The following is a 13,435-nucleotide window of genomic DNA, read 5'->3' on the forward strand; positions in this document are numbered from 1 at the left end:
ATATTTTATATACATATGTTTGTATGCATAAACAAATATATACTCATTTCTGAGAATTTAGAAAATACAGGAAAATTTCAGAATCACCCAGAGGTAACTGGCGTTAGCTTTTTGTTTCTCTACTTATGTTTTTAATAAACTTGAAATCAGCTTCTTAATCTACTGTTTTCATTTAACATTATTTTTACAAGCATTTCTGATGTCATTAAATATTCATTAAATGATTTTCAATGGCTGAACATTATTCCATTTGATGAATCTTAGACAGTTATTAAACCCTTTCTCTAAATGTTGAGTTTTCCTTCATTTTTTTGCTTTTGTCAATAATAATACAGAAATTCACATTCTTATACACCAGTCTCTATATTTCTGATACCTGTATTTTACTTAGAATAAATTCCTAGAAGTATTAAGACAAAATTTTAAGGGTTAAATGCACTGGATCAGTGTATATTAATGTTTGTAAAGTTCTTTTTGATACATGGCTCCAGATGCTTTCCAGAGCGGCTGTACCAGTTTATACTCTTGCCTCACTGAGTATGCTGGCTTCACCACACCCTTGACAGCAATGAATATGGTGTTAGCTTAAAAAGAAAAACAAATTATGCCAATTTGATAAGTGAAACATGGCATGGCTTTCTCACTGTTTTAACTTGAAATTCTTTCCCCCCTTTTTTCTCAACTTGTGGTATTAAATATTCTTTCACAGCTTTATTAGCCCACGCCATTTCTTCTGTAGATTGTCTGCTCACTGTTGCATTGTTAGTATTTTCTCCTGCTGGCTTCCAAGAACTCTTTATACATTATGGGAATTAGCCTCCTCTTTGAGATAGCTATTGCAAGCATCTTGTCCTTAGCTTTTCAAAAAACTATATTGATTCTTGACTTACAGAATGCTACATTTGTTAATAGTCAAACATATCACTTTTTCCTTAGAAATCCATGCTAACAGTGTGTGATTGTAGTCATCTGTTTCCCCTCCTAGCTAGTAACAATGATTTAATTGGAGTTTTTTTGTTTTTGTTTTTGTTTTTGGGGTATACACTGATGTGAGAGGTTGGTATATATAATGACATTTCCTCAACTTGGCAATTTCTTGGGTACCGTATGTTAAACAGTCCATTCTTTTCAAATTAATTTATGATCTTTCATTTTTTCTTCATTAGTTTTTATGTGTGCTAGGATTTCTTAGGGTTCTCCTCTGCTCTATTGATTTATCTACCCAATATTGTGCCAATTATTGTGGTTCTGTAATTATTTTAATATCTTACGGGACATCTTTCCTCCTAGTTCTTTCATAAAACGCCTTAGCTACTGCATTATTTTATCAAGTTATAAAAACAATTGTATTGGGATTTTGTTTGGGACCCCAGTTTAGAAACATCGGATTTCTAAATTCAAATCTTCTAAAAATACTGTTTATGTCTCATAATCTTCTTCATCTTTTTTTCACAGTTCAGCTTAGTATTTTGTTTCAGTTGTTGCTGTTATGAAATTTTAACTTTTTTCTATTATATGCTCCTGACTGGTTATTATTGGTATATATAAAAGCCACTAACTTTTGTCTATCTATCTTTCCAAAGGACTTCACTGAAGTAATTTAACCTATCAGGTGTTCAGTTGATTCTATTAGCTTCCTATGTATGCAATTATTGTATTTGCAAATAATGACAGCTTTGATTCTTCCAAACAGTTATATTTCTTTTCTGCTTAATGTGTATTGCATTGGCTAGAACTCCAAAACAATGTTAGCATACCTGTCTTGTCAATGATTTTAATGAGAATTCCTCTAGTGTTTTACTAGTAAGTAAAATATTAGTTATTGGTTTAAGAGAGGTATTTTTTATTATTTTGAGAGAGTATTTTTTCTGGTCATAATTTCCTAACAGTTTTTTCTTTAAAAATCAGAATATTTTGGGGTCAGGTATTCATATTATCATGTAATTTTTCTATCTAATCTAATATTAGAAGACTTCCTTCTGTTCCTTTGATATGATGATTTTGAAGAGTGAATGATTCTTTTAATATATTGTTTGGTTCTATTGAATAATACTTTAATTAGAATTTTTGTATTGGCTTCATATTTGAGGTTGGTCAGTAGTTTTCTACTTTTAGGTATACTTTTTGTTAGGTTTTTCTATCTGTCACAATTTCATGAGATGGACTGAGGAGCTTTCTATTCTGTTTATACTGTGGAATTTACATAAATATTTATTTTCTAATGGTAGAACTTTCTAATGGAAGAACTCACCAGTAAGACTATCTGTTTTAAGATCATTTTGGATGTATATCTTTGAAACCATTTCACTAATGGTTACCTATGATTTTCATAAGATGTTCAAATTTATTAGAATCAAGATGGTTATATATGTCAATAATGTCTTATAATTAAACCCATTACCATATTTATATTTATTGCATTTCTTATATATTTTTATATTTTAATATCTCTGAAGTCTGTTTTTCTCTTTTTAAAATTAGGTTTTCAAACATTTCACATGTTTAAGGAACTAGTATTAGATTTTTCTGCTTTTTATGTATTTAATTTCCACTTTTATCGCCATTATTTTCTTCTTCCTTCTTCTCCTAAGTTTGTTTTATTATAGTTCTCCTAATTTTGGAATTACTCATTACATTTTTTTCCTTTTTAAATGATGGAGTATATGACACTTTGAATTTACTTCCAAATGCAGTTTAGTTTATATTCTATGAGTTTTAAATTAGAACTTTTAATTTTTATTATTTTAAATAGTTAATAATAGTGGTTTTGGTCTCCTCTTGAATCTTATGTTCTTAAGGAACATTTAAAACTTTCCGAGTGATTGGATTAATTTGTGTATTCATTTGATTTTCTACTATTAATTTCTAGTTTTATTGCTTTTGTGGTCAAATAAAGTAACCTTTATAATTTCTGCTTCTGAATTTTAGACATATTTTTTCTTTGTGAACTATTTATGATCTATGTTAGTAAATAGTCAATGGATCCTTGAAAAAAATGAGATATTTGTTTATAGGTTTTAATTTCATCCAAGTTTTATGCTTCTTGACCTCAAAGGCAGAAAAGAATATTTTAAAGCATCTCAATATTTGTCTGTCAACTTCATATATATCTATTTTTTCTCAAATTATGTATCGATACTGTTTTTCACAGTATATATATATATTTTGATTCTGTTATTAGATACCTAACATTTTATGACTGTTACACCTCATAATTGAGTGTAATTTTTATCAAATAAAAAGTGACCTTCTTTATTCTTCTTTATGCTTTTGGAATATTGGAAAGTTAGTTTGCCTAAAATTAATGTAATTAACAATATCATTTCTTACTTTTCTTAAGGGTGATAAGGGATAAAACAAAAAGATACATATGTCCCTTTGTTTTAGATATATTTCTCATAAGAAGCATAACATTGGATTTTAATATTTAACTCACTAGAAGAGTATTATTCTTTTAATAGTGACTTTATGGGATTTTTTGATCCTTATTGTTGTCTTAACCTCTTTAATCTTGCTTCAAAATGTTTTAAGTGTTTTCTTGCTATTGGCTTTCTATCTTCTGATACAGTTATAGGTTCATAAATTAAAAATTCTCCCAGATGTGAAAGGTGTGTGCCCTATTTGCAGTTTAACTAGTGATTATCTAATTATTAAAATTTTCCTCTGATTTATGCTTTTTAATTATCAAAAGTGAGCCAAAACAATGAAAAATTTAGCATATTTTTACAGTTCCTTCAACAATGTCTCCCACATGCTTTCAGCCTTGGTTAATATAACCCTAGGTTTGGGATCCAGCTTATTAATATTTACATTACATACCTCCACTTTCAAAGAATGATTTTTGTCATTTGCATTTAGTTGTACAAGTGTATTTAACAGTTTTTGTTTTACGTTTTTCTGATTTACTGGTTTCAATTTTTACCAGTTCTTTTGTGTTGTGATGCCCCTACATTAAGCCTTTAATTCTGAATCATTCTTCAATGGTGTGTGCCTTCAGGAAAATGTTTCCACAAAGGTACTTTTGTTTTAACTCTTGCAGGTTTAAGAACGACTTTCTGTTACCTGCTGAAGCCCTAACTCCCCATGTGATTGTATTTGGAGAGAGGATCTGTAAAGAGGTAATTAAGGTTAAATGAGGCCATAAGGGTGGGCCCCTAATCCAATAAGACTGTGACCACACAGGAAGAAGAGACACAGGATTGCTCATGCAGGGAAAAGGCCATTAAGGACCCAGTGAGAAGGTGGCTGTCTCCAAGTAAGGAAGAAAGGCCTCACTACAAAGCAACCCTGCTGGTGCTGCAGTCATGGACTTCCAGCCACCAGAACTGCGAGAAAATAAATTTCTGTTGTTTATGCCACCCTGTCTGTGCAATTTTGTGATGGCAGGCCCAGCTGATAATACACTTTTACATGCGGATTTCTATGGACTGTATACTGTAAAAATCATTGGGTCACAGATTTCTTTCATAGTGAGTTGTAGTCTCTGAAGGGTGGCATGGAGAGAGGGTGGGAGTGGGGATAGGAGGAATATTTGGTTATTTCAAAAACAAGTGCTTAGATTAAGAGGAATGACAATCGAGTTGTTGGATATCACTGAGCCAGGTGTGAGGGGGTTTGATTTCTCCCGACTTTTTTTAGGAGACAGGAGGAACTTGGATAGATTTTTCTCAATTCAGTTCCATCAGAGTTATAAGTAGTAGAAATTTTCTCCATTCTTTCTAATTCTACAAGGTGGTAAGCTATTATTAGTTTTTGCTCTAGTGTGTTTTCATTTTTTTCTTAGTCTTCATGGAAACCAGAAGATTGAGGTAAGACTTGATAACCTTTACAGAAGATGGCATCTTTAGAGTCTCTGTCTCTAGGGACCAGTTTTATAATTTGTAGAGGTCATGCAGAACAAAGGGTGATATAAATAGACGTAAAATTCAGGCCCAGTAGAAATCTCATGAAAGCCCTTGCTCTGTAGAAGAAACCTTGATGTTCTGAAGGGCTCAGAATAGTAGGTTACTGAGATGGCTGAACATTCCACCAGAGTGAGGAAGCTTCGAAACACTACTTTGTCTTCCGAGGTTTGACATTCATGATAGCATCGAGGACATTACTAATGCAATATCCCAGTGAGGACCCTGGGCTGTGTATACGAGGACAGTGGTTTCTCTTCGTCATAGAGTTTTTCGCTGGGTTTCTAAGAAGGAACTAAGAAGGAAGAGTGCAATGGCTCCTGTAGTGGTGCTAAAAGGAGAATTCACATAGGTAAGGTAAGTACCTATAGGAATGGGGAATGTTCCCTTGGCTTTTGTTTATTTATTTGTTAAGTCCCTCACTCACTGCTCAACAAATATTATTGTGCAACCATACAAACCAGCTATGGTGCTAGGAGCTGGCTGAAAATGCCCTAAACAAAACAGGAAATTTGTGTGGTTCCCCTTACAGCGGCATTTTTAGGCAGGTCCTCAGGGCTGCAGTGGGGGGTACTGGTGATGAAGTGCATCTCTGCACCATGGGAATTCTCCCCAGGAGCTCCAGCGGTCACAGTATCTGGGCGGAAGTTCCAGGGTAAGTGTGCAGGTTTGGATTCTACATACTTTCTAACAATTAGGCATGTTTATCAGCACAACAATCTTCCTTTTGTGGGGTAAGTTCCCTGCCACTGCAATGATTCAAGCTGAGGCTCTCAAAGCATAGTGTAGCTGAAGTCTCATATTATCAACTAGTATTGTGAACTCTCTGCCGATGGGTCTATTTATCATTGGAACTGGTGCCTCCTGGTGCCTGGCACATAGCAAGTACTCCATAAAAGCTCAGCAGGTAAATAAATGGGTGGATGAATAAAGTGAAAGACAGGTTGCACTAGATGATCTCCCATCCCAAAGCCCCTGCAAGTGTTTCAGTCAGTGAGTTCATATGAAGTCAGCGCCCAGAAGGGGCCCCAAATAAAGTTCATCCTCAGCTCAAAGACTGGCAGAACTCACCGTGCAAGGTGGCTGCATCCAGGGCTCTCCATCCACTTGCATTGGCAGCAGCTTGTTTGTCCTGTAATCCAGTAACCAAGAGGACACAGTGAGCTTCATGGAGTTGGGGAGTCAGGGAAACAGAAGTGGGAAGACCTTATCTGCCCACTTAGAAGTGGTTCTCTTAGACTTTCCTGGGGAGGTTGCTACAAACAGATTTCTGAACACACCTCAGGGATTCCAACTTGGCAGGTCTGGGAACAGGCCCAGAGATATGCATTTTCACAAGCATTGTGGGTGGTTCTTTTGCTCCAGCCCTTACTTTGAGGAACACTGCCCTGGGTGAGCAGTGAAGTCCCTAGAAGTCTGGGACACAGCAACCAATCAGTACGGCAGCACCCCTGGTGAGCAGGCCCTCAAGCAACCAGCCGATGGACCTGGAGGCCACGCCAAAGACTCTGAGAAATGGGAAAGGTTATGAGAAGGGCAAAGGCCTGGTTACTGTGTGGAGTGAGAGGTTGCATTATGTCACTGAGGTAATGTCTCCAACCTATACAAGGTGCAGCTCAGATCTGAGTGTGTCTTGCCTTGCCGCTGATCCTAGCCATCCCCTTTTATCTCTTGAAAACCAGTACACTCTGTGGTTGCACGGACTGTGGGCCTGGATTAGCTGAGAAATGGGCTCATCAAGAATATTGTCTCCTGGGTAAGAGGAGAGGAGAGGAGAAATTGTTGCCCTCTTACTTTGGGACGAGGCTTCTCTGGTATATGGATTCTTAAAAGGAGAGTGATGAGATCTTCTGACTTGCTTCTGTAGAATTGTTGTGCATTTGTACTATGTTGCCTTTGGGAGAAAAGGCAGGTCCTTTTGGAGGCATCTCGCCTGGGCAAGCAGGGGACAGTTGCCACCGACTGGCCAGGAAGCCCTTACCTGGGTTTGCCATCTGCCCTGTTTTTGAAGCTATAAATGAGGGAAGCGAGATATGTTTTGATATAGATGATCCCCTAACTGACCCTGAAGATATTTAATAAGAAGAAACAATAAACCTAAAGATGAAACAAATAATAGGAGAGGGTGGCATTTTGGTTCTTGGGGCTGAGGAGAGTCACTGAGAGATACCCAGGAGGATGGGACTCCTGGCTCAACTCCTCTGTTTCTACCTGGAAATCATTCTACTGGATATGAAAAAGAAGTCTCTCATCCAGGGCCTGTTTGCCTCCTCCAGGATCAAGATGTCATGTTCTCCATGGTATACATAAGGTATGGCTTCCATGTGCTAATAGACTGGACCTACACAGTGTTAGAATCAAGGAGAATGGACAGGGAGGGAAGTACAGAGATTAATCTGGAAAACAGGGCCACACACAACAATAGCCCAGAGAGAAAAGAAAGAGGAGCAAAGCTGTGGGGGAATCTTAGAAAATTCAGAGAAGACACAGAGAAGGAGGAAAGAACAGGAGCCAGTAGGATAGACCCTCAGCTAAGAGACATCAGGGAACCAGCTCTGGGGACCTTTCTGAGGGATGCAGGGTAGCACCAAGAGCAGTTTCCCTAAAAGTGCTCTTAGGACACTCACCCAAGAGGTTCTGGGAGAAAAAGGGTCTGTGGTCAAATAGCTTTGGGAAACCTGCATGCTGTGGTCCCCTCTAGGCACACTAACAGATTTGATCTGTATAAATTGAATGGGAAAAGGAAAGGAATAAAAACTTCTGAAATAATCAGGTGGATAAGAATCTGATTAGTTGCAATGATTAAACAGAAGCAACTGAAATCTGAGGATCCCCTCCATCAGTCCATCTCTTCCAGGAGACTGTAGTGGTTGACCTATGTGTCCATACCCTGAAGAATATCATCCTCCTGGTCAGTTATAGCAGGTTTGCCGACGTTGATTGTTTAGTTCTACAAAGGCAAACAGGAAATAGTATTTCTAAAGCCACTATCCCAGAAAGAGCAGAGCTGGACAGAGAACCTGGTTTTTATCAGTGAGCCTTCTGGCATACATCTAACATTTTATTTGTAACAAGAAAAAAGGGAAGGAGTTCGGCCTCTGGTTCTCTGGACCTCATACTCTTCCACTCTGGTTTAGAGAATTTCACCAATGCATTATAAGAGAACAGCAAACTGGTTGTAGTGGACCTTCTAGTTGATGTCCTGGATGGTAGTATTACATCCAGTTTGGGTAAGATCTCCAAAGACAGTCTTTACAAATGTTGTCAGGCTTCTGTCCCCACTCTCCCTGCACTGAAATCCAAAGTTGGCTTCCTAGCTGCTGTTGGTGTGACTGTCAAGGGAGGTGGAGAGACTCAGGGGCTGCTGGGTCTTGAGGAAGCATACCTGATGGTGACAGAGGAGCACTGGGCCAGCCTTCTGCCCGCACTCTTCAGGCCAGTGTAGATCTGCCCCATCTCCATGGCTCCCTCGAGCCCCACCACTTCAAGGAGCTGGTCACTGAGGTCTGCAGAGTAAGAAAAGCAGGAGAAGTACACACACATGTCTCTGTTCCTCAGGCTGGTTTCAGACAGAAGGCCCGGTCTCCAGATGGCCACCCTAAAGCTGTCAATATCTCCCACCAAACAGCATTTTCAGACCAATTATAAATAGGGAATTTCCCCAAAAGTCAATAAATGTGCCTTTTCATGAAGAGAAACTCAGTTCTAGTGAAAAAAGGTTTTGATTCAGAATATTATTTATTAGTATGCATCCAATGATTAAGTTGGCATATCAATATCAAAGCCTTTTCACATATGGAATAACAGACATGATGAGCCAGCCAGTTCTGAAATAATTTTCAACCCCCCAATGCAGCTAAAGACACATTGGTTTGGGATTAAGATAGGAAGGAGTGTTGATGAAGGTCATTATCCATAGCTGGGTCAAGTTTCTCTTCGCTGAATGTCTGAATAACATCTTGGCGCTGACAATGACTGATGGCTAATTAACCTCAAATGTGGCCTGCGGTAAACCAGTGGTGACCCAACCTCCTTGGGCCTCCTTGGGGAAACCAGTGACCTCTTTCAGGACACCAGGTGCCTAATCTGAGCCAAGCAAAAAAATATTTCACCTACACCAAATTATTCTGGGTTTGTGGTAAAAAAAAGATGGACAGAAAATCTGAGTGTTAGGCTCAAAGTCACATAGACTTGATGGCCTCCCATGGTGGCATTTACTTCTGATTTAGCCTCTGGAAGAAGTCCTTTTTTCAGAGTTCCTGAGGCTTAGGTTGTGCTTCCCAATTTCCTGTGAAAGCAATGGCCAGATCAAGTTTGATGCTGGACCCAAGACTCACTTTTACAACACAAGCTTTATTTATTTAAAACAGAAACAAAATTAAAAGGCAGATTCTTTAAAAGCTTCCATTCCTTTGCCTACTAAGGCAAAGGTACTTTTCTCATAGGCTATAGCTAACCACTAACACCCTATTAACATCCACACACTAGAAAATTGTGTCTATGTTAGTGCTTTTATTTATTTAACAGATGGCTTCTGTCTTCTAAGGTGCCTCCTGGTTTAGTGTAGTAGTGTTTGTTAAGATTGGAAAGGAGATATTTGGGTTTGTCTTTTTTTTTGTTTAGAAGACAAACTATTTTTAAAAAACATTCTCTTGATACATGTACTTCTAAGGAAGACAGTTAAACAAACCACTGGGCTGACCATATATGGGTCACCATCATTGCAGTCTAACATTGATGATCACTGATGGAAATTACTGCCAACAGATACACAAATTGCATTAGTCTTTTTGTGACAGGCACATAGCTTTCCCCTCTACATCCATCCACACTCCCATTCTCCTTCTCTGGTACTCTTTTACACATCTGTGAAGAGATACTGCCTCTTAAACTTTCCATCTCCTTTATACTTGGAATGAGAAGCCATGAAAGGCCAATGTTTATTTAGGAGAATGTTCCAGGCTTTTTTAAGGAGTTTGGATCCAATAAACAACAAATGTCTAAACCTCTAGTCACTTACTTAACTAGTTCCCTTCCTACCAAAGAGTGTTGAAAAACCATTGGATAGTCTCAGTTTACTGTGTCATTTAAACTGTGAAACCAACGTGAGTTATGAATGAGAGAGAGAGAGATGAGGGGGAAGGAGGAGGAAGAGCCTAAGTGAGGAGAGGAATATACAGAGTGTGTCCAGGGGTGAGGAGGGTGGGGAGTTACACTAGGGTAGAATAAAGGAGGAGAAAAGAGCAGAACTTTCTAGAGGTTTCTCTAGTGGTAATGGGGCAGATGTCTTGTAAAATGTTGCTTTTTGTACCAGGCTTTCGTTTCTGACAGTGCTTTCCCTCCTTCCCTGGTAACAAAATGTTCTAAGGAGAGGGGACTTAATGGACTCAAGGGTTTCAGCTTTTACAATGTCTTGGTCTTTTAACAAATTGCCCTGTTGAATGTCTTTAACTCTAAAGTTGTTATCACTTCCCACACATTACCTTGCTTCCTGGCTCTAGAAGAGAAGTAATAAAGGATTATCTCATCAGCATGGTGGGTGGGTTGGGGGCAGGGGTTTACACAACTGTGGAACTGAGGAGATAAAGGTAGGGGAAGGGGCCAGGATGTCGGTATACTTGTTATTCTGCCTTTGAATTTGAACTCTGAATCTTCCCTAGCATAAAGAGGCTAGGATGACTCCAATCCACTACTGCAGGAAGACTTGACTGCTCTTCTATTTCTTTACATTGCCTACCTGATCTTTCTTTCAACTCTTTAGAATGCCTACCAGGAAATTTGGAGGTAAAGAAATCTATTTAACTTTAGACCATGAGACTCTTCTTTTGTGTGGTACCTATAAACAGTCCATGGGAGTTTTCTTTTGAACGTACACTGGAAAATTCTGGAATCACTTAATTCTCTTTACTTCCTTCAGCACAGTGATACTTATGCACAAATTAAATTTGGAGTTAAATGAAAAAGAACAGGGTGCAAGTCAATGTCCAGGCATACAGAACAATTAATGTTCAGAATTTAGAATCCAGGATCAGGACACCTGGTATACAGGGTGTCTGTTTTACCCTAGGTACCAATGATTCAGAGTGTGGTTTTGGCAATTCATATCATCTCCATATTGTCTTTACACTCTTCAACTCATTAGTGTTTAGGATGGAATGTTCACGCACCTTACTAAAACAGGAACTGGTTAATTCAGTCATTCATTCTTTCAACAGTTACTGAGTAGCAACCAAGTGTCAGACACTGTGTTAAGAACTGGGGATGCGAAATGTTCTACTCTCTAGACTCTTGGCCAAGAGGAAGAAAAAGTGTTAGGTATAGGAAATGCTGTAATTGGACTATAGGAAGCAGGCCTGAGTAACTGATGCTGACTGGATGGAAGGTATGGAAGGAAAGTGTCACAGACATTTAGAGAAGTTCTTGAAGGATGAATGCCAAGGTAATTTGCTAGGTTAAGAAGGAGGAGGAGGAGGACATTCCAGGGGGAGGATGATCACGGGCAGGCTTAGATACGCACAGAATGCAGAAATAATTTAAGAGTAAACTCACTTGACAATTTCATTGGAAAATATAAAAAAATATTTCTAACTATGGAGAATTACTATCCAGAGGTTGTTTTTTTGACAGAACTAGAAAATAGGGTCTCTGGGCTCACCACAAGCTTGTTAAAACCACAGATTTTCAGCACTGCTCTTGGTAACAAGTCTTGTGCTTGTATGCTGTTAACAATGTATGCTAAGAAAGAAAAAAAGATGAAAAATGGGAAAAGGAGAATGTGGAAGCAAAGGAGGAACATCAAGGACAGCAATAGCAGTCCCGGTCTGGCCCACTTGATTCAGACTCTAGTATGTGATTTTATAAATGCAAATCTGCATGTCACCCTCATACCAAAACTCCTTCAGTGGCACTGACTGTAACACCAAGTCCTGGGAAGGGAAGAAGAAAGGGACATTCTTTTTAAAGGATGATAGTGTACACGGGCAGAAAGATTTTTAGAAAGAAATCTGACAGTAAGTGTTTAAAACTTTCATGGTTAATTCATGAAAATGATTGATGGATTTCATTCTCACTATTGGTCACAAGAAATCATTAACAGAAGCTAAGTTCATACAAACATCCATAACTGGATGATAATAGTGAATAATAGTGAAATTTCCCCCTCCCTGACTTCCCCCTGTACGACAGTAAATAACTTATAGAATATCCATATGATAGAGTATTATGCTTGCATTAAAATACTATAAAATCTCAAAACCAATAAATATGCATATATATGATGTTAGGTATGAAGGTGGGATATAAATTTAGCATGCTGTCAACTATGTAAGAATATGAATAGAAAAAAAGGCACAAATCCTCTAAAATCTTAACAGTGGTAAGTTCTGGGCAATTAGGTTAAAGGTGATTGCTATTTTCTACTTCATGCTTTTCCAAGTGTCATGTAAAAAACCTATCAACTGCTCTTCATACTTGTAAAGATGATGTAAACTCCCTGGCTTGATGCTCAAGGCCCATACCCATCTAGCAAGAGGCTGGTCCTGCAGTTTTATTTCCTGACACAGTAAGGTTAGTATCTGCTCCAGATATACATAACAATTGTAGTTCTCCAGGTAAACCTGACTGTTTCCCTCCTCATGCCTCTTCATATGCTGTACTCCTGCTTGAAATGCCCTCTTCCATGTTTACTTGTCTATGAAAACTCAGCTCAATCATCATCAACTTTGAGAAGTCTCCTTGGACTTTCATGTGTAGAGTTTGATTTAGATACTCCTTCTCAGACCTTCTTGAATAGATATGGTCAAAGAAAGAACAAGGAGGATGGTGTATTGGCTGTAGGCAAGGGATGGTTGCAATAATTATACCATATTATTGAATATGGAAGGAGATGAAAGACTGGATGAAAAAGAAGAAGGCAAGCAAGAGACGTGATGCGTTCTCGGAGCAGGTGTACTGAGACAGTGGGAGCAGGAGGGCTGGAAAGAGGTGCTGGGAGCTCTGCTAGTAGATGACAAGTTCCCCCTGTAGCCCCAGGAGTGGGCAGCTGAAGAGGGTGGTGATAGGTCTTAGGGTCAAGGACAAGTGAGGCTAGGTCAGTTGTCCCTTAACTTTGCTACATATTAGAAGTACCTGGGGAATTTTTACAAATAATGATGCACCTACACCAGTTAAATCAGAATGTGTGGGCCTAGGAGCTAGGCATCAGTATTTATTTTTAAAGATCGCCAGGTGATTGCAAAATGCAGCACAGTTTGGGAACCACCAGGCTAAGTTACTGGGTAGGTCATCTGCATAGGCCAGTGGCCCTCAAAGTGTGATCTCAGAGCAGCAGCATCTGGGAACTTACTAGAAACACAACCAATCTTCAGGCTGCACCCAAGATGGACTGACTCAGAAACTCTAGGTCTGGTAGTCCATGTTCTAACAGGCCCTCTGGAAGATTCTGAGGTGCACTCAAGTTTAGAGAACTTGAGCCTTAGGCAATAAAACTTCCCAACACATATGCAGGAGTTAGAGTGGAGAAGGATACAAACAAG

General features: G+C 38.6%; 1 protein-coding gene across 8 annotated transcripts in view; it reads right to left on the minus strand.

Annotated features, from left to right (window-relative positions):
• DGKG (diacylglycerol kinase gamma) overlaps nt 1-13,435 on the minus strand; it is a 198,697-nt gene that overhangs the window by 17,772 nt on the left and 167,490 nt on the right. For all 8 annotated transcript variants that reach the window (XR_008997165.1, XR_008997166.1, XM_057500889.1 and 5 more), the window contains 2 exons: nt 8,287-8,407; nt 5,973-6,033 (listed from right to left, as the gene is read on the minus strand). Coding sequence is in view for 6 of the 8 variants with exons in the window: in XM_057500889.1 (XP_057356872.1) it covers nt 5,973-6,033; nt 8,287-8,407 (182 nt within the window). In the remaining 2 variants the exon portion in view is untranslated. The remainder of the gene's footprint in view (nt 1-5,972; nt 6,034-8,286; nt 8,408-13,435) is intronic.

The sequence above is a fragment of the Manis pentadactyla genome, chromosome 1 (genome assembly GCF_030020395.1).
Source record: "Manis pentadactyla isolate mManPen7 chromosome 1, mManPen7.hap1, whole genome shotgun sequence".
In the NCBI taxonomy this organism is placed as follows: Eukaryota; Metazoa; Chordata; class Mammalia; order Pholidota; family Manidae; genus Manis; species Manis pentadactyla.